Consider the following 18,695-nt stretch of genomic DNA (forward strand, 5'->3'; position numbering starts at 1 on the left):
AAAGACAGTACAAGCAAATTACTGTACTGGGGTTTATGTCTTTAATTGGTTGATAGTTTTACTTACAAAGAAGAAAACTAGTAGCCTAAAAAAAAAAAACATACAGAACACAATGCTCAATAAATTCAGCTCTTGTTTTGAACAGTTTGTCCTTCAGATTTTCAGAGGTTTTCTTTATGGAACCTATACAATTGGTTACATACATAGCTTTCACCATGAACATAAAAACACAGACAACATCTGAAATTATATAAACACACATTAATGTCTTTACAGTTCTACCGCTCCTGTATGGTAGACTCACTCCATTGTTCCAGATGGTCCAGTGCAGACCCCAGAACTGAGCAGTCATTGTCAGAAACAGGTGGGCCAGAGAGACCCAGTCAGCACAGTGTGGGTTAAGTCGCCCACCACAAGGCTCTCTCTGAGTTCTGCCTGGAATTTACATTGCCAAGACAAAACAAAGCATGCATAAATCATTGCAAGTATTTCTGTTGTGCATGCTTTTATTATCTGAGTTGAAGAATGCAACCACAGGCATGCTTTGGGTATTCATTGAATTCTGCTCATTTCAACAAGCAGCACATCAGGCAACAGTCAACAGATGACAAAGTACTGCATCTTGCTCAATTGGATTAATCGTGCATTTTCATAATTACAATGCACTGAAGTGTGGAGATTTAAGGTGATCTCATCCTGCCCTGCAACTGTGGCTTATAAATGAGTTTGAAACCTCATATATCACAGAAATCCTATCCAAAAGTGATCTTTTACCAAAGCCCAATACATCTCCACTCATCATATATGTAAATGGAAAAAAATCCCAGCAGTATGTTGCTAAGTAGCCATTATCAGCCTGTAATTGGCTTATAAGACCACGGTCCAAGCCTAGTTAATCAGACATCTGATGGAGTTATAGTATACAGAGCGCTGAAGGGGAGCTCATATGTTCAGTATTTCATGAATGTAAATGACAGAGTAACTGGAAGCAATTGAAACAGCCGTCCTCAGAAATTAGCACAAGTATTCTGTTGATCAGTGCATATAATTGTTTAGTGACGGTGAGTAAGAGAGGTTAATGAAATACATGACTGACAATCTGTCTCATTTACTTCAACTTTATATTGCGTATAAAAGGAAAGTTAATGATATAACATGTCAAAGTCAATATCAGCTAAATGCTGTTAATAACAATTTTCCAAAAACATGAAATCAAGAGCATCTTGCTAAGTCTATACGTGTACAGTTTATCCTCAAATGTGTATTTGAATCAGCTGTCTGTTTGCAGGTTTCTTATATGGCAACTTGTTAGTAACTTTAAAGCAACATTTTTCAAAAATTCATGTTTGAGGTATGAAAGTGTGTAATTAATGTAACTGACTGCACAAGTTATTCAAGTAATGTTAATTTTTTTTTTTACTCTGAGAACCCTACTCACAAAAACCCACTTGAAATTTTCACAGACATGGCTCAAACTACAAACTAAAACCGGTACTGAGTGAAATGATGATAAAAATAGTCATTCATATCACTTTGAGGCCAAAATTACATTTATGTTCAGAACATTTCTTTAAGTTTTTTACATTTCTATTTATTTATTGTATCCTGATGTTTGAGAAATGTCAGTCAAGGGACAACTTGATTATTATTTTTTTTTTGTTAATTATCATATAATTTTTTATTATGCCTTTATTAGATACGTCAATTGACATCTCATTATTTTTCTTTTTTTTGTTTTGTTTATTTTTATTTTAAAGGTACAATTTTAAATAGATACAAATCTTAATGAATCAACTTAAAGGGTTTACACTTCTGTTTTGACACCTCAGAATTAAAACATTTTTGAAAGGCAATAAAGATATCAGACATAACTGATAAACTATCAAATTTTCCAAAATTCATTCTTTCATATAACTTGTTATTTAATAATTCCATTCATTCATTCAAATGTATCTTTTTTAATTGTATTTTTAAATGGTTGGTATTTAATTTTTAATATTTCAGAATTAAATAATATTTAAAAGTTAAAAGATCTGAGCAAACATAAAACTGGCTTGATACTGGTGAAAAAACTGCCTTCTGTAATGCTATACAATTCACACACATTTGCACAAAATATCAGTTTACGAATAGTACCAAAGTGAGGGTATAATTTGAGTATATTAATCAAGCAATTTGACTTAAATGGTTTAAGAAAAAAAACCTACCAACATCAATACTTGCTAATTAATATTCATGAGTTCACAACATCACTCACAATTCCGGTGCCCCTGAATAAAATCTGAATTAAAAAAATGAACAAAAGATCCAGAGTCACGGCTGAAGAAAATCAACACACAACCAGCTGACATGATAAAATCATCGATCACGGTAATGGCTCTGTTTCTGCCGAACCAAACGCACTGGTGCATGTGTGTAAGTACTGCGGAGAGCTGAATTGCGCTCGTGGGCATATCCCCTTAGAGCAAACGGCTAAACACCGGTTTAAATCACAATGATTACCATATTTGCTGCGGGAGTGAATGTAAATGGCAGGTCCTGGCCGGTACGTTCAAATCGAGACAGCTGTCATGAGCTGAGGAGCTATACTGCTGCGTTAAATAGAGAGTAAGTGAGTGGCACGGCATTATGAGTGCATGTGTGCTGAATAGACACTGCAGGCTGGCTGTGGTGCAGAGGACATACAGGTTTAACCTGAGGCGATTGGTCAACAAGTCACTCGGATGAGATGCCACCTCACAGCGCCTCCGCTCATTTCCTTCGAGCCTGCCAAAAGGAAACCAGACTATCCTGAGCAGCCAGACATAATTCAGTTCATTTAGAGTTAAATATTCAATTATTTAATGACGCAGTGTTAAACTTATACATATGCATCAGGAATAAAGACGCCAATTGCTCTGTTGCATATTAACAACTGATTTAAATTTACTCTCGCAAAACGGCTGAATAGAGGTGTACTGGGGAAACAGGCTCCGGCGTTCATTTGTCAAGCCTGAAATACAATGAAGTGACTACAATGCATTTATTCAGGCAATTAATCAGTGGCGCTAGGAGTGCTGCTACTGTACAATATGCAAAATGCTCAAGGGAGAGCAGACTTGACGGAGGGAAATGGGCTGAGAAAGGTGGATTCTAGGTAGACTGAGAGCATGAAGACTGAACAATAGAGCTGCTCTTCCTCAAGCACCTCTGTCATTTGACCAATGAGAGACCAAAGAGGTGTATTGTTCAGACCATCTGGGCTTCCGAATCCTGTTGATATAATAAACTACAAGAGGTCAGGATCTATTTTTCCCTACCAAAATATCAAGTCCCTACCAAAATATCATGTTTTTACATATGGAATAAAAACTTCAAATGAAAAAGATAAATGTGACTTTTTATCTCACAGTTCTGACCTTTAGTGACATATACATTCAGAATTCTTAGATGCAAACTCGCAGAAACTGACCATTTCTCCAAAGCTGCTGATGCAGCGTAGAAGCACAAATAAGCAACTCGATTTATATTTACATTTACTTGTAAATTACGCATCACTACTCACTTTTTTGAGAACAAATTTAAAAGCACTGGATAGCCATAATCCAACATTCAGCATGTTTCTGTTTACCATGATAGTAGCAGGTGTATAGAACTGACATTTATTACAATATCCTTTGTTTTCTTTCCTTTAATATATTATTTCTTAATTTTCTATTATAATTTTTAGATTATAATTAGACTCACTTTTTAAGCATTTAAATGTTATATATTGATTAATATAACACATTGTAAGCAAATATTAAAAATAATGTAGCAGTTGTCAGCTTTAGTATTTAAATTAGTTGGACTTCCAGTCAGGCAGCTCACGGGGAGCCTGAGACTAAATCCAGTGCAGACTAGTCGATCAGAAGCTTGTCTATCAACAAGCAGGTCTACATTGTTAAATCATCCCATCTAAAAACCTGCTTTCCTCGTCGGTCTTCTGGACAACAGCCTGACAGAACAACAGCATTACACAGAGGACAAGCATTAACGGACATCATCTGGACCAGTCAGCCAGTTTTCAAACTCACTAGCTCAACATTTCGTTGTGTCTATCACTTCGTGACCTCTTTCTGTTTTCAATTTTGAAGATTTCTTAGAAAATTTAACTAGTCTGAGACATTCTCTTTTCCTTAAAGTATATCTGACCTGCCCAACCTTCCAAAGTGCTCTCTTTCAGCAAACTCTGCAGATCTGAATCTGTATTTCATTATTGTGAAGGGACCTGCATGAAATCTATCTATCTATGTAATCTGTATAGTTTCATTCAAACATATATACTGTAACAGCTTGAGTTTTCTCTGTAATGCCTGAAGAGTTTGGAGAACACCGGATAAGAGATCAGAGACCATTTCATTCAGAATCTCTCCAAATCCTTCAGATTCACAGCTCCATGTTGGTGCTGCTTCTCTTCAGTTCACAAAGTTTAGGTTAGAAGACTGGGAAAGCCATGGCAGAAGCTTCATTTTGTGCTCAGTGACACATTTTTGTTTGTTTTGAATACTCTCCTGATGGAAGATCCAAACATGGTCAATTATAAGATTTCTAAAAGAGGCAGTCAGTTTAAGATTTGTTTTAATCTGTTTGTATTTGATAGAATCCATGATGCCATGTATCTGAACATGCCATCCAGGATCTCTGACAGAAAAACAGGCCCTCAACATGAAAGATCCAGCAGTATATTTAACCATGGACATGGGGTAATTTTTTATCCCTGTTTGTACTAAACCCATCTGGTGGGATTAATGCCAAAAAGCTTTTTTTTTAAAATGTATTTATTTAGTCTGACCATAGACACCTGTGCAATTTAAAGTTCCAGTCGTGTCTGAGAACTCAATATGCTAGAGTTTGTTTTTGAATGAGCCAGGAGTTTTTTCTTGAAACCCTCTCGAACAACATGTGGTCATGTAGAGACTGTTTGATATATTTTTTTAGGCTTTCTGACCCCAAGACTCAACTATTCTCTGCAATTCTCCAGCTGTGATTCTTGGAGAGTCTTTGGCCGCTCAAACTCTCCTCCTCACCGTGCATCAGGACGATATAGACACACATCTTCTTCCAGGCAGATTTGTTGCATCTTTAGTTAATTTGGAACTTCTTAATTATTGCCCTGATGGTGGAAATGAGGATTTTCAATGCTTTAGCTCTTTTCTTACAGCCTTTCTAATTTGGGAAGCTCAACAATCTTCTTCTGCACACCAGAACTATATTCTTTGGTTTTACTACTTGTGATGGATGATTAAGAGAATTTGGCTTTGTCTTCCTCATATTTATAATCCTGTGGAACAGGAAGTCATGGCTGGACAATTCCGTGTTCCTAGTCACCCTGGTGTACTAATAAATAAACAAAATAATAATAATAATGGGAATATATTTCAGATATATTTTACTCATACAAATTTCTAGGGGTGCCAATAAATGTGGCCAACATGCATTGGAGAAAAAAAAATATTTCACAATATGATTTCCCCCACTTTCACTTGTTTTATTTCAATGAAAGGTTTGATTTTTTTGAATGAAAGATCAAAAGGACAAACAATGTATGTGTGTGTGTGTGTGTGTATCTGTAAACTTATATATTAATATATTGGGATGCATATAAATATGTTGTGATTAGAAAATGAAAAGGAGCTGACAGTAATAGGGGGAAAATGTAACAGATGGTAAATTATTTTTTACTGCATGTGGTAATACAAATAAAATTACAGCTAAAGAAATGTTTAGTGCAGAAGTGCTTGCCAGAATAATAAAATACTTTTAATCTGGCTTTACTATGTATACTAAAGACATTTTTAGTTGGCATCAGCTATTTGAATTTTGAAGTCATTTTTACATACATGCATATACAACAGGAGACAAATTACACTCATTTTGTACAATGACCTATGAAATATAATGTGCCCTGCCAATGCCCATATAATGATTGCATACTATACATCTACTATAGAGCTGCCACATTTATCCTGCCATTAAAAGGCTTTTAATGCTTCACAACACTGTGCTCTTAAACACTAGCGGAGGTGTTGCAGACACACGATGGGTCACTCTGCGGCTTTATATTTTTTCCATTGCTGATGCATCACTGCTACAAAAAGCTCAATTCTGTGAGATCAATGAAGGATAAAAGCAGCACTTTCTAGGTCATTTCCTTCTCAGGTCTCTGGACTTCTCGCTCATTGCACCATATTGCCAGAATCATTCATATTATCCCCTCGCCTGTGATCTCACCGGTCTTCCCGAAAGTTGTTGTGTAAGGAGAGAAGAAAAACTCTATATATGAATAAACCATATTACACCAAAACCCAAAAGGGAACAACATTTATGCAATACTGTCATTTTTTTACCCTAGATCAAAGTTGTGAATGCTTAAAAACACAAACAACCTACAAGTACTCACATAGACTGCAAAGAGGCCTCAGGTCAAGCTAAATTGGGAAGCTCCCCTCAAAACATCTCATCAGAGAATTTCCCTTTACAGAGAAACCTTCAACGAAGTCAGCTGTAGAAGTGACAAAGGGCATTAAAAGACCAAAGAGAAAAGTACACACAAGACTCCGTGCTGTGAGGCAAGTGAAGGAATTCTATTACGGAGGAAAGGATTGGCTGGAGAGCAATGGAAGGGCTCATCTTTGTGATGCCTGTTCCCTGTGAGTAGGTCAGAACAAAAGGCATCTCTAAAGTTGTCTGGTCTGTTTGCTCTTTCCCTCAGGAGGTCAGTCTTTTTGAGGAGACCCCACGATGTTGAAGTTGTTAAACAGCCTGTGTTTGGCTCTTTTAAAGGCCTCAAAGAAGTCCCACTGGAAAGACTTCAAATAAACTTTCAAACATGTCAATGTTTGGATGGGTGTTTATGTGGTTATAAGATGTTCAGTGCAATAGGAGAGGGAAAGTAGCTTGTCTGCTGCAGCTATTACAAGACAGCGGTTACTCCTGGGTAATTATGTTTGAAACTTGTTAAGGGAATAAGATATGCAGGTCTTCATTCAGGTCCATTTGGCTTCTAAACTGGATTTGATAGTTCTGGCTTTTATACAAGTAGAACATTTAAAGCGGCATTCACACTGACTCACATAATCCACAACCACAAAATCACCTAAACTCATTCATTTTTATTTATTTTTTTAAATTTAGTTTAAAAGTTGTGCCAAGTTGTAAGAAATGTACACTTAGTATTCATGTTGGTTTGATATGGGTTTGTAAAGGTTATACATATAATTTAAATGTTTTTCTTGTGTTTTAACCAAGTAAAAATGTGAAATATTTTTCTCATACTATAAACACGTTAGCAAAAACAATGAACATTATGATTTCAAAAAGTTTAAAAACATTTTTAATGTATTTTTTTTAAATAAATATAATTAATCAGTAATTCTTAAAGAGTTTGCTACATATTTAATAACATTTACATATGTATTATTGTATTGTATTACTGTTTGTATTAATTTCACAACCTGACTTAACACTGCCTTGTTATAAAAAGGTCAAAAATATAAAATATTAAATAATATTGCTATATTAAATAAATATCCATCTGCTTCTCCTATGTTTGTTTTTAGGTATGCTGGAGCAAAACATAAAATATGAAAATTGCTGATATATTAAAATATATTTTAAGACATTTACAGTAACACACAGTAATGAGTGTCTACTCTGACATTCCTTGTTTTTTTATATGTTGGCTGCAACACAAGGTTTTGGTTTAGTGAACAAAAATGGTAAAATAAAATAAAATAAAATACTTTATTTTTTATTTTTTATAATAATAATTTTAATAAGGCTTTTTTCCCATCCCAGAGAGTGATCGGCCACCTTATAAAGCACACATACACAACAGTTTCCAATGATTAATCCCAGTGAGTATAACCAGCACTTAAGACTCTCTAATCCTTATCAGCCTCATCATATTTATTAGTGAACATCATTTTTAATTGCCAATTCAAAGCCAGTATCAAAGACTCAAATAACATGTTTGTTTGACAGCATTGAAACATTAAATTTAGCACAGACAGACATCAGGCCAAACAAATATTAGTTTCCAACCACACAAATCTAAAATGGGGTCATATGGAAAGTTTACATATGGATTTAACAGAGAGCACCAGCCCACGGGGCAATAACACCAGTCACGTCAGCATTGTGCCGAACTGACAACTTTTAAATTGGCAGAGTCTTTTTCTCTGAGCTTATGAAGCCACCATAATTGGCATTCACACATGGTGGCAGCAACACCTGTTAGTCTCATCCTGGGTGTTTGAGCTGTCTGAGCAATTCTGGAAAAAAGAAAGACAGAAAGAGACAGATATAGACTTTTTTCACCCACCTGGATCAATGAAAGATCCTCCAAATGTAGCCTGAAGAGATGATTTCTGAAAGAAAGACCAAAAAAAAGATATGAATTTCCACCCAATTCAGAACACAAGTTGCCTCAGAGGGTGGGTGGCCATTGCGGTTATAAATGGAGATTTTTATGGATTGCAACATTTCGAGTGAATCCATGCGCAATAGCAATTGGCCAATGTTGTGAGAGGAATGTTTTGAGCTGTTTCGGAGATAAACAAAACTATAAATAAAACGGAGGATTGGGAACTAAATTGCCAAATTAATTGCTGAATAAATCACATTAACATGCTCCCAATACACATCCAGTTTTAACACAACCTGGTATAACCATTCAAGTTCAAGTTTTTTTATATGATCTGCACACCTGGATGAAGTCAAACAATGTGTTAGAGCCAAAAACCTCTTATGCAAAGTGTGCAGCCTACTGTCACTTTAATGAGCCAACGCTGGACCTTGCCTAAGGATAAGGAGCTTGTTTGGAGCAGCAGAGGCCTGTAAATGCTGCATGCATTTTAATTCTGGGAAACGAGAAAAAACAACTAAAATTGCTCCTCCAAACATCTTGGAACGAGCATGTAATCTAGTGTAGCAATATAGTGTTCTGCCAACTCTAATCTCAAATGTAATTTATATGTGGAACTACAAATCGCATATCCGTCCGACATGATTTTACATCCATCTGTGAATGTCGGAAGCACAAACACATTTGCTAAAACAATATGGTACGTAATCTGAAAGCGGAGCCTGTCTTATTGTATAAGAGAGTACGTGATAAATCAGGTTGCTGTGATTAAGGTCCACTTACTGAATCGACATGCCTATTGATTGTGTTTCACTGCATTCCCGTTAAAGCCTTTTGAGGTCCTCAAGATATTTGTGACCCTAGACCATAAAAGCAGTCATAAGGGTAATTTTCTTTTTAAATGAGATTTATACCTCATCTGAAAGCTGAATAATTAATTAACTTTCCATTGATGTATGGTTTGTTAGGACAATATTTGGCTGAGATACTACTATTTGAAAATCTGGAATCTTAGGGTGGAAAAAAATCTAGATATTGAGAATATCACTTTTAAAGTTATCCAAATAATGCATATTGCTGATCAAAACTTAAGTTTTGATATATTTACAGTAGGAAATTTACTAAATGTCTACATGAAACATGATCTTTACTTAATATCCTAATGATTTTTGGCATAAAAGAAAAATCGATAATTTTGACCCATACAATGTAGCCTATTGTTGGCTATTGCTACAAATATACCGGTGCTCCTTATGACTGGTTTTGTGTTCCAGGGTCACATTTATGAGAAAAACAAAAAATCAGGTAATGCCAAGGTTTGCATATTTGTGTAGGTCATTTTAATAGCTAGCAACACTAAAACTAATAATAGCCACTGCACTACTATGTTTAGTATTTGGATCTATCTATCTATACATAAAGGTATAACAACAGTTTTTAAATGTGTATTTGTTTCAGTAGAGGCATGACTCAATATTTCACACTCTAAGTGCCTGTATTTGACAGGTCTGCTCAGTCTGGTGTTGGTAATTGACAGAATGTTCCTTGAGCTGCTGAGTAACTTCATGAGAACCCTGTTGTTCAGTGACCTTGATGAAGCAGCAGCTCAGTTGGAGAATCTTGACACAGTCCATTAGGCCAGACTGTGGGTGTGTTTGTGAGGCCTTGGGCCCTGCAAACCCATCTGCTCCAGGGACATCAAGTCGAGCTGAAAGCAACATGGAGTTCCTCCAAGGCAAGCCTTAAGTTTTTCCTCTTCACAGTTCAATTCGAACAACATTGATCCACAGCCCCGGACTCATCCTATCCACAGTGTTGTTTACTGTGATTTTCACCTATCCATTCTAAAAAAGTAGGGCTGATGTATTTTGTATTTATGTATTGTGAAGGAAGACAGTCAACATATCAGCTGAAATAAAATGCACTTAATTTAAGAGAAATAAAAATCGGCACTGATATGATAAACAAAGTTGATGCTTTTGAGGCAGATAACAATTTTTTTTTAATTCCACTGTATATGGTTATACAAATATTAAAGGGGGGGGGGGGGGGGGGGGGTGAAATGCTATTTCATGCATACTGAGTTTTTTACACTGTTAAAGAGTTGGATTCCCATGCTAAACATGGGCAAAGTTTCAAAAATTAAGTTGTACGTTTGAAGGAGTATTTCTGTTCCAAAAATACTCCTTCCGGTTTGTCACAAGTTACGGAAAGTTTTTTTCGAGTATGGCTCTGTGTGACGTTAGATGGAGCGGAATTTCCTTATATGGGTCCTGAGGGCACGTTTGCCGGAAGAGCGCGCGCACCCATATAGCGAGGCTGAGCAGCACAGACATTTCACTGATCAGAGCGATTCACTGATCAGAGCGAAAGCATCGCGAAAAGTCACAAAAGATGTGTGTTTTTGGTTGCCAGGGCAAGACAACCTCTCTGCCTCCTTGTTAGTGCGTCCACCTCCCATGCCGGAGACGCGGGTTCGAGCCCCGCTTGGAGCGAGTCGTTGCTGCTGCTGCTCTCGTTCAGTTTCAGCCTCGGGATCTGATTCTGGATCATAAATAAACGGCTGAATCTGACTGTAAGCCATGGTTTGTTTTGGATGATGGTTTTTCCCTCACGGTAATGTCACAGCTTCCACATGCTCTCAACGCAAAAGCCTACTCGCGATTAACAGGATATTGAGTGAAAACGAGCATTTCACCCCCCCTTTAACAAAAGTACAAATATTTTACATACTAAACTATTTACATTTTCTTTGAATAAAAAATACATAGAAAATGAACAAATAATTATAATTAAAATATATTATAAATATATAAAAATAGATACAAATTTAATTAAGTGAAATAAAAAATGAACACTGATATGATAACCAATGTTAATGTGAGAAGATAACAGATAAATTAAACAAATAAATAAATGCAAAAAATATAATTACTATATTATTTCATTTGAACTTTTTACATTTAAAAATTTTATTTTATACAGTATATAAAATTTCAAATTAAAATCAGTTTTCCATTGTATATAATATTCAGTGTAATTAATTATTTATCATCTTTTAAATTTTTATAAAACTATATGATATGGCATATGAATATTCTTTGCATTTATTCATTAATTTAACAATATCCATAATTGCTAACCTCAATCTAAAGAGCATTACTAGTTTAACTCCAGTTGTTTGTGTTTGACTTGTTTAAGAGGTTTGCTGTCTCCAAAACCCTAAAGTACAAGACATCTATTGACAGACCGAATCATTAGTTGGAACTGAGTGACTGAGCTTTCTCATTACATGAAAACAATGAGAACACAATGTCTGGGAAAACTTAACAAGTGTTTCCTACTGTGCAAGAGGGCACAATATTTTCAGTTGAGTCATTACCACTGATATGCACTTCTTTGTAACACCAGCAAGACACGTTTGATGTTTGGAGAGAACAAAGGATCCCAACCGCAACTCTTTAGCCAAGTCAGACTTGATAATGATGTGTTGCACTTCGGAGCAGGTTCTGAGAGCGTACTAACACATTCTGCTCATGATACAATGAACCACTAGTGAAGTGAATGGTAATCCCCAGAAAAAGTAATTATTCTACCGCCCCCGGCCCTGTGGGTGAATGAACTGTTACAGTGCCTCATATCAAACCATTTCTGCGGTTGTCACAAAATAATTGCTTGGAGATCATCCAAGCTGCTGACAGATCAGGAATATGAGATTAATTTGGCTGAAGATGTATGGCAGGACAGTGCGAAAGTCTATGTGGAAATCATCACACTCATTAATTAGAGCTGGACACAGGAAATCTTATCCTATTCTCACATTCATGGTGCGATTTTTTTTATCAAAGTATCTGTCGGTGAGGACGGTCTATGCTATGCTTTGTCTGCCACAAAAGTCCTCCGGTTATATTGTGTGGTTTTACGAGGACTCGGATTGTGTGTCACTATTGGGCTAATCATGGGAAACTTGGCAATTGTGACATTTTCACACTGGGTGTCAATTTGGTGTTGCTGAAAATATAGTACTATTTGTATGTAAGGCTTAACACACACACTGTCAGAACCTCTGACAACGACACACTCATTCATATACTGAGACACATGGAGTGAGTCTTAATTAAATTTCATGCAGTGATGGAAGAAGTAACCATTACCTTGCACCCACGATTAGTTCGTTCTGGCCGGGGTCAAAGGTCAGCTGCGAATAATCAACGGTGCCCTCAGCTCTGAATCGGTGGATCCAAGGCTCGATTTCTGCAGAACAAGAGAGGGCACATGTTAGCGCACATATTTCTCTTCGATTTGAGTGCTCCTGAGTGCATTTGTGTTTGTTTCTGTGCGGGTGTATGATATGCATATCGAATCCCCTCGCTGTGGCGCCTTTCATATTAACCTCTGGCCTTGACATCAATGCTTCAATCTTGGCCTGTCTAACATCTTTTGCCTACCTACCTCTGTGTAATGAGATAGCTGCTGGGTTAGCTGTTCCAGTAATGCGATCATTTGTGCTACTGTTCATTGGTCTTTTTCCAGTTCTGGGATGTAGTTTCACATTAACACACGAGCGGACTATTTTTCCCAGTTAAAATATATATTTTATGTGTACGCAATACACACATAACAATATATTTAAATATAGAAATAAAAATATGAAATAATGATAAATGTTAAAATAATACACAATAATACATTTACAAAAACATTTATAAACAAAACATAAAAATTAACATAATATAAACACTAGGGCTGGTATTTTAACGCGTTAATTATAATAATAAATTATAGTGAGAAATTATTAACGCATTTAATGCACTTGCCCCGCCCCAGACCAACAGTAGCCTACGTGGGTAAATATTTTAATCGCTTACCAGCCCTAATACGTAAATACATTATATATAGATATATAAATATACAATAGACAGACAGATAAACAAAAGAGACAGACAGACAGATTGGATGGATGGATGGATAGATAGATAGATGACAGACAGAGAGACAGACAGACACCTTTTTTGTCCTTTGTGCTTTACAAAACAATAATGAATACAGAATAATTTACAAACCTAGTAAATGAATTAAATATAATCTACAACATTTCTTCAATAAAGTTCTTTTATTTTAATAATCAGTTAAACAGCTCTGCTAAACAACAAAGCTTTCTCTAACTCTGATAGGGTTGTTTTTCTTCTGAAGAAGCGCATCTCGAGCATACAAAAGGAAGCCAGAATTCCCTAAAGATCCACAGCATCAGTTACCACAATGTTCTTCCATAAATCTTGCATGTCTCTATGGGATAGCCCTAACTTCAGCGAGACTGGAACTCGTAAGTGAATGTGGAGACACACAATGTATTTCTTCAGTGTTTCTGAAAAGCAGTTTAATATAACAATATATATAAATTATTTTTGGGCTTTTGGATGACTTCATATGGTCTACTTATGTCAGCTAATGGTTCTGTTTGTATTTCCACATTCTTTGCAGGATACAGTGAACACTTTTTATATGTTAAAGGTGTCATTTCGTGACAAAATAATGAGTAGAACTAAAATCTTCTTTCAAAATTATTTAATTCATTCAGTCAAATATGAGAAAGAGCCACACTAGCAATGAATGTCATAGAAAAATTGCATAAAGATGTAAAACAACTTCGGCACTTTCCAAAAATTAACCTCAGCATGGAAGCAATTTAAAGACCTCAAGGTCACGGCTGTCAAAACTGCAAGAACTCTTGCCTTAGTTTGCTCTTAAACTTGTTTTCTTGAACTCCCAAGGACTGTTTCTTTTAATAGACATGAATAAGTTTGCTCTTTGCAAAGATTCTTTAAGTACGGGAAGCAACATCTGACAAGCCGCAGCTGTGCAAATGCTGGGGTCTTCTGGCGCAAAGTTGCTCTTAAACAAGTTTTCTAACCAAAATTACAGAGAGAGTAGCCCAACACAAAATTGTAATTAAAATGAGACAAAACCACTTTACACAGAGTGTGTATTGTTGCCAAATGTTACAAATTACAAATGTGATTTACAAACATGTTGTCTTGGGCCTTTCTGTTGAATTCGGCTCCTCACGTTTCAACCATGTTCTTGTTCAAATCTTAAGTCATCTCGTTTAAAATCGTATTTCAAAGTTGAATGCACATGAACGCCACCACAATATCGTAAATACCAGTGGGGAGCTTGGGATTTTCTCTAAGCCCCAATCTGTACGAGTTGGGGGCATGTCAGTGATTAACATGGCAGAATATAAAATATTAAAGGGGGGGTGAAATGCTCGTTTTCACTCAATATCCTGTTAATCTTGAGTACCTATAGAGTAGTACTGCATCCTTCATAACTCCAAAAAGTCTTTAGTTTTATTATATTCATAAGAGAAAGATAGTCTGTACCGATTTTTCCCGGAAAAACACGACCGGCTGGAGGCGTGACGTGTGGGCGGAGCTAAAGAATCACAAGCGCCAGTAGGCTTTTGCTTTGAGAGCGTTTGGAAGTTGTGACATTACCTTGACCTTACCATGGCTAACAGTCAGATTCAGCGTATATTTATGATCCAGAATCAGATCCAGAGGCTGAAATTAAACAAAAGCAGCAGCAACAACAGCGTCTCTATGTGGTATGTACTGAAACTGTATATATTTGCTTAGCGGTTTTGGAAAATGACTAAGTTCCACTTTGTTGTCTTTTTTTTTTTTTTTAAGCTGTACATGAGGAAAGTGCAGTTTGATGACAACATCGCATGTTGTTTAATTGATGTGCTTACGCGCCGATAGCTAAGTTAACAACACAGAGATATTTGAAGCCGTTTTACTCACTGCATGCGGTTCCAACACACGATCGTGACCCTTTTTGTTGGGACTGCATTATCCTTAAGAAATAAACGATATGCAAATCCGTCGTCAAACTGGGCCTTGTTTGAAAAACAAGCATCTTCGAAATGCAGGGAACAAACACAAACACTTGCACAACTCTGTTGATGCTCTGTAAAAATAAACTCCATCCACTGGTCCCTTAATGCTGTTTTCTCTTTAGGTAATCTGTGCAGGGTTGTCTTGCCCTGGCAACCAAAAACACACTCCTTTTGTGACATTTCGCGACGCTCTCGCTCTGATCAGTGAAGTCTGTTGTGCTCTCAGTGCTGTGCTATACGGGAGCGCGCGCTCTTCCGGGAGAAGTGCCCTCAGGACCCATATAAGGAAATTCCGCTCCATCTAACGTCACACAGAGCCATACTCGAAAAAAACTTCAAAAACGAAAAACTTGTACTCCTTCAAACGTACAACTTAATTTTTGAAACTTTGTCCATGTTTAGCATGGGAATCCAACTCTTTAACAGTGTAAAAAAGTATGCATGAAATAGCATTTCACCCCCCTTTAAAGGTATTTAGCTGTGATATTGTCAGGCTTTTCAATTTACAGCGCAGTAAGTTAATCGACACATAATATGATGGCATTATAATATAGCAATGCAACTTGTAACAATAATGTTGGCAACGGCTTCACAAAATAATTTAAAACATTAAAAAACGAAGTATACCTAATGCACATGTCTTTGTTCTTAATTTTCTAGAACAAGAGTTAAAGAACATTGCTGTATTTTTGTGTTATTAATTAAGAGAAAGTACTCCGCCATCTTGCTCCAACGAAAGTGACTTTTATTAAATCCACTTTATATGTATATGATGTTTGTTTGTTGTTTGTTTTGTCTTATGCAGTGAACTGTATATTGCTTGTAAGGTGACCTTGGGTGTTCTGAAAGGCGCCATGAAATAAAATGCATTATTATTATTTTCATTATTACTTGAACGCACATGCCGCCGTAAGCACGACTTCCCACCTCGTGCGTACGAACTTCCCAGGAGGACTTGAACGCACCATGATTCACTCTGATACCAAACAAAGCTATGAGAATACTTTCTTGCGCAAAGAAAACAAATGATGTCACATGGACTATTTTAATGGTGTCCATACTACCTTTCTGATCCTTAAACATGCCAGTTCCATTGCTGTCTATGGAGTGTCAGAAAGCTCTAGGATTTCATTAAAAATATCTTTATTTGTGCACCCAAGATAAATTTACAGGTTTGGAACAACATGAAGGTGAGTAAATAATGACAAAATTTTGTTTGAACTTTTCATTTTAAATGCTAAATATATATATATATATATATATATATATATATATATATATATATATATATATAAATAACATTTAGGAAGATTAATAAATGCTGTAAAATATTGTTAATTATGATTTCATGTGAGCTACTGCATTAACTAATGCTAATGTATAAAAAATGTAACTCAGAACTTCAACAATACATACAAACACAATGAAAACTAGCAACATTAATGATCTAGAAACTGTATATGTAAGAAACTTACTAAAATAAGATTTTTATAACATAAAACAAACAAAATAAAAAGTCTAGTGTTGGGTTTGTTTTTCCCCCAAGCCATGCAATGCAGCTAGGGCTCTGACAAGCCCATACCGACAACACTCCTACCCATCATAAGATATGTACTGTACCTTTGGGGAACCATCTGCTTCTTAAACCTGTCATTGACAACAAGAGAAAACCCTTGTTTCCACCCCCCCAAAACAAAAAACAAGACAAAAAAAAAAACCTCTCTGAAGTCTAAACAAAATGCAACCCTGACTCACTATGAGTGTGCAACATCTGTCCAGAACACAAACCGGCACTTATGAGCAGAGCACAACGGCTCCATGGCGCAGATATTAACATTTCTTTACAGTCAACCAGTGTGCCTTTATACAGAGATCTAACAGTGGAGCTGTGCTGGAGTTCTGGCATGGCTGAGGGGATGTATATTTATCTTCTTTATAGTTTGCACAGAGGAAAGCCGACTGTTCGTGATGCCCTTCCCACTTTTTGCTCCCTAACGGACAAGGATTACGCGGTCCACGGAGAAACATGTCCCCACAGCACTCTGGAGAAGAGAGCAGAGGTGTTCCATTTAGGAAAACACAGTCTCTTGGTCTCAGTGTCTGTCTTTTTGTCTGGATTTTAGACACGCATCTCTGTGACTCAACCCTTTTTATTGATTTTTTCAAAGAGGCTGCTAGGAACATTCGCCTCTATAAATGCAGACTGCAGGCTTGATTCAAAAAGGCAAATTTAAGGAGAGAGCAGAATGTTTCTCTCAGCCTTCAATTCACTCTAAATTGTCCTACTGGGTGGCCTGACAAAGTCTGAAAGGTTTAGATTAAAAAAGAAAAGAAAAAAAAAGAAATGAGGCCCATCAATCACTCTTCTTTATATAGCCTTTGTCAGGATAAGCACAGCACCACCTGTGTGTTTGACTGTAATTACAGGGGCAACTATTTCACAAAACATGACATTTCAGAGAAACAGAAGGTGTTTATTAAATCAGCATGCAATTGGCATTAATTTTAAGTGTGAAAAGCTATTTTACTTACGTTGAATTCTGGTTCACAAAGGTGATACCGAGAAGACATTTGATATTTGGACATCTATCTAACTTACATTTCAATTTATTAAAGTAGCAGACACTTTAATCCAAAGCGACTTAAAAACGGAGAACACTGCAAGCAATTTATCATGAGAGAACAACATTTGCTGTACACACGTTTTAAATTATAAAGGATTAGTACAAGTATTAATATAAGTACACTGTAAAAAATTGCCGTATTTTCTAGTTCTACAGCAAAATTGTACAGAATATTACTGTATAAACATTTTACAAGATGCAGCTGTAATTCAAAATGCATTATGGGTCAAATAAGGTTTTAGAGTTGTTAACAGTTTATTTCCACGTCAACTGTAATTCATTTACAAGAAGCAGGTGTTGTCACTGTAGCTCCTGCTTTTTACACTAACATATTGTAGCGTGGCATTATGGGATTTCGCGCGCATCATTCAAATCTGAAACCCAGCCGACTGGAGCAGCGCGAGAACGATTGAAGATTAGAGGCTTTATACATAATTCCTGGTAAGTTCACTTAATTATACTCAAGAAATATCCTTTTATATTTATTTAAGTTAAAGGGTAACTGAACTACTGGTCAGAGCCTGACTCCACCCACTGCCAATATTTGAAAAGCGCTGAAAAGTGCGCAGAGCACAGCAGAGATAGAGGGGATGAACCAAGTGCGGGGCTGATCGGGTGGGGCATGAACCTGAGACCCGCAGTGATGGATAAATTGACAGCTGCTGTCAGAGTCGCTAAAATGGATAGTGACTGTAGTGTCGCAAGTAGCTTTGCAACGAAGTGTTCATTTGAAGTAGAGGACTCTTCTCCCCCACCTTCACCAGAAGTAGAGGATGTTGAGGTG

The 18,695-nt window shown here is 36.5% G+C and overlaps 1 protein-coding gene across 2 annotated transcripts in view; it reads right to left on the reverse strand.

Annotated features, from left to right (window-relative positions):
* Nucleotides 1-18,695, reverse strand: part of sema5a (sema domain, seven thrombospondin repeats (type 1 and type 1-like), transmembrane domain (TM) and short cytoplasmic domain, (semaphorin) 5A) — a 123,343-nt gene that overhangs the window by 65,992 nt on the left and 38,656 nt on the right. For both annotated transcript variants that reach the window (XR_003275562.1, XM_026201021.1), the window contains exons 3-4: nucleotides 12,541-12,640; nucleotides 8,345-8,390 (exon numbers count right to left, since the gene is read on the reverse strand). Coding sequence is in view for 1 of the 2 variants with exons in the window: in XM_026201021.1 (XP_026056806.1) it covers nucleotides 8,345-8,390; nucleotides 12,541-12,640 (146 nt within the window). In the remaining variant the exon portion in view is untranslated. The remainder of the gene's footprint in view (nucleotides 1-8,344; nucleotides 8,391-12,540; nucleotides 12,641-18,695) is intronic.

This window comes from Carassius auratus, chromosome 24 (genome assembly GCF_003368295.1).
Source record: "Carassius auratus strain Wakin chromosome 24, ASM336829v1, whole genome shotgun sequence".
Lineage (NCBI taxonomy): Eukaryota > Metazoa > Chordata > Actinopteri > Cypriniformes > Cyprinidae > Carassius > Carassius auratus.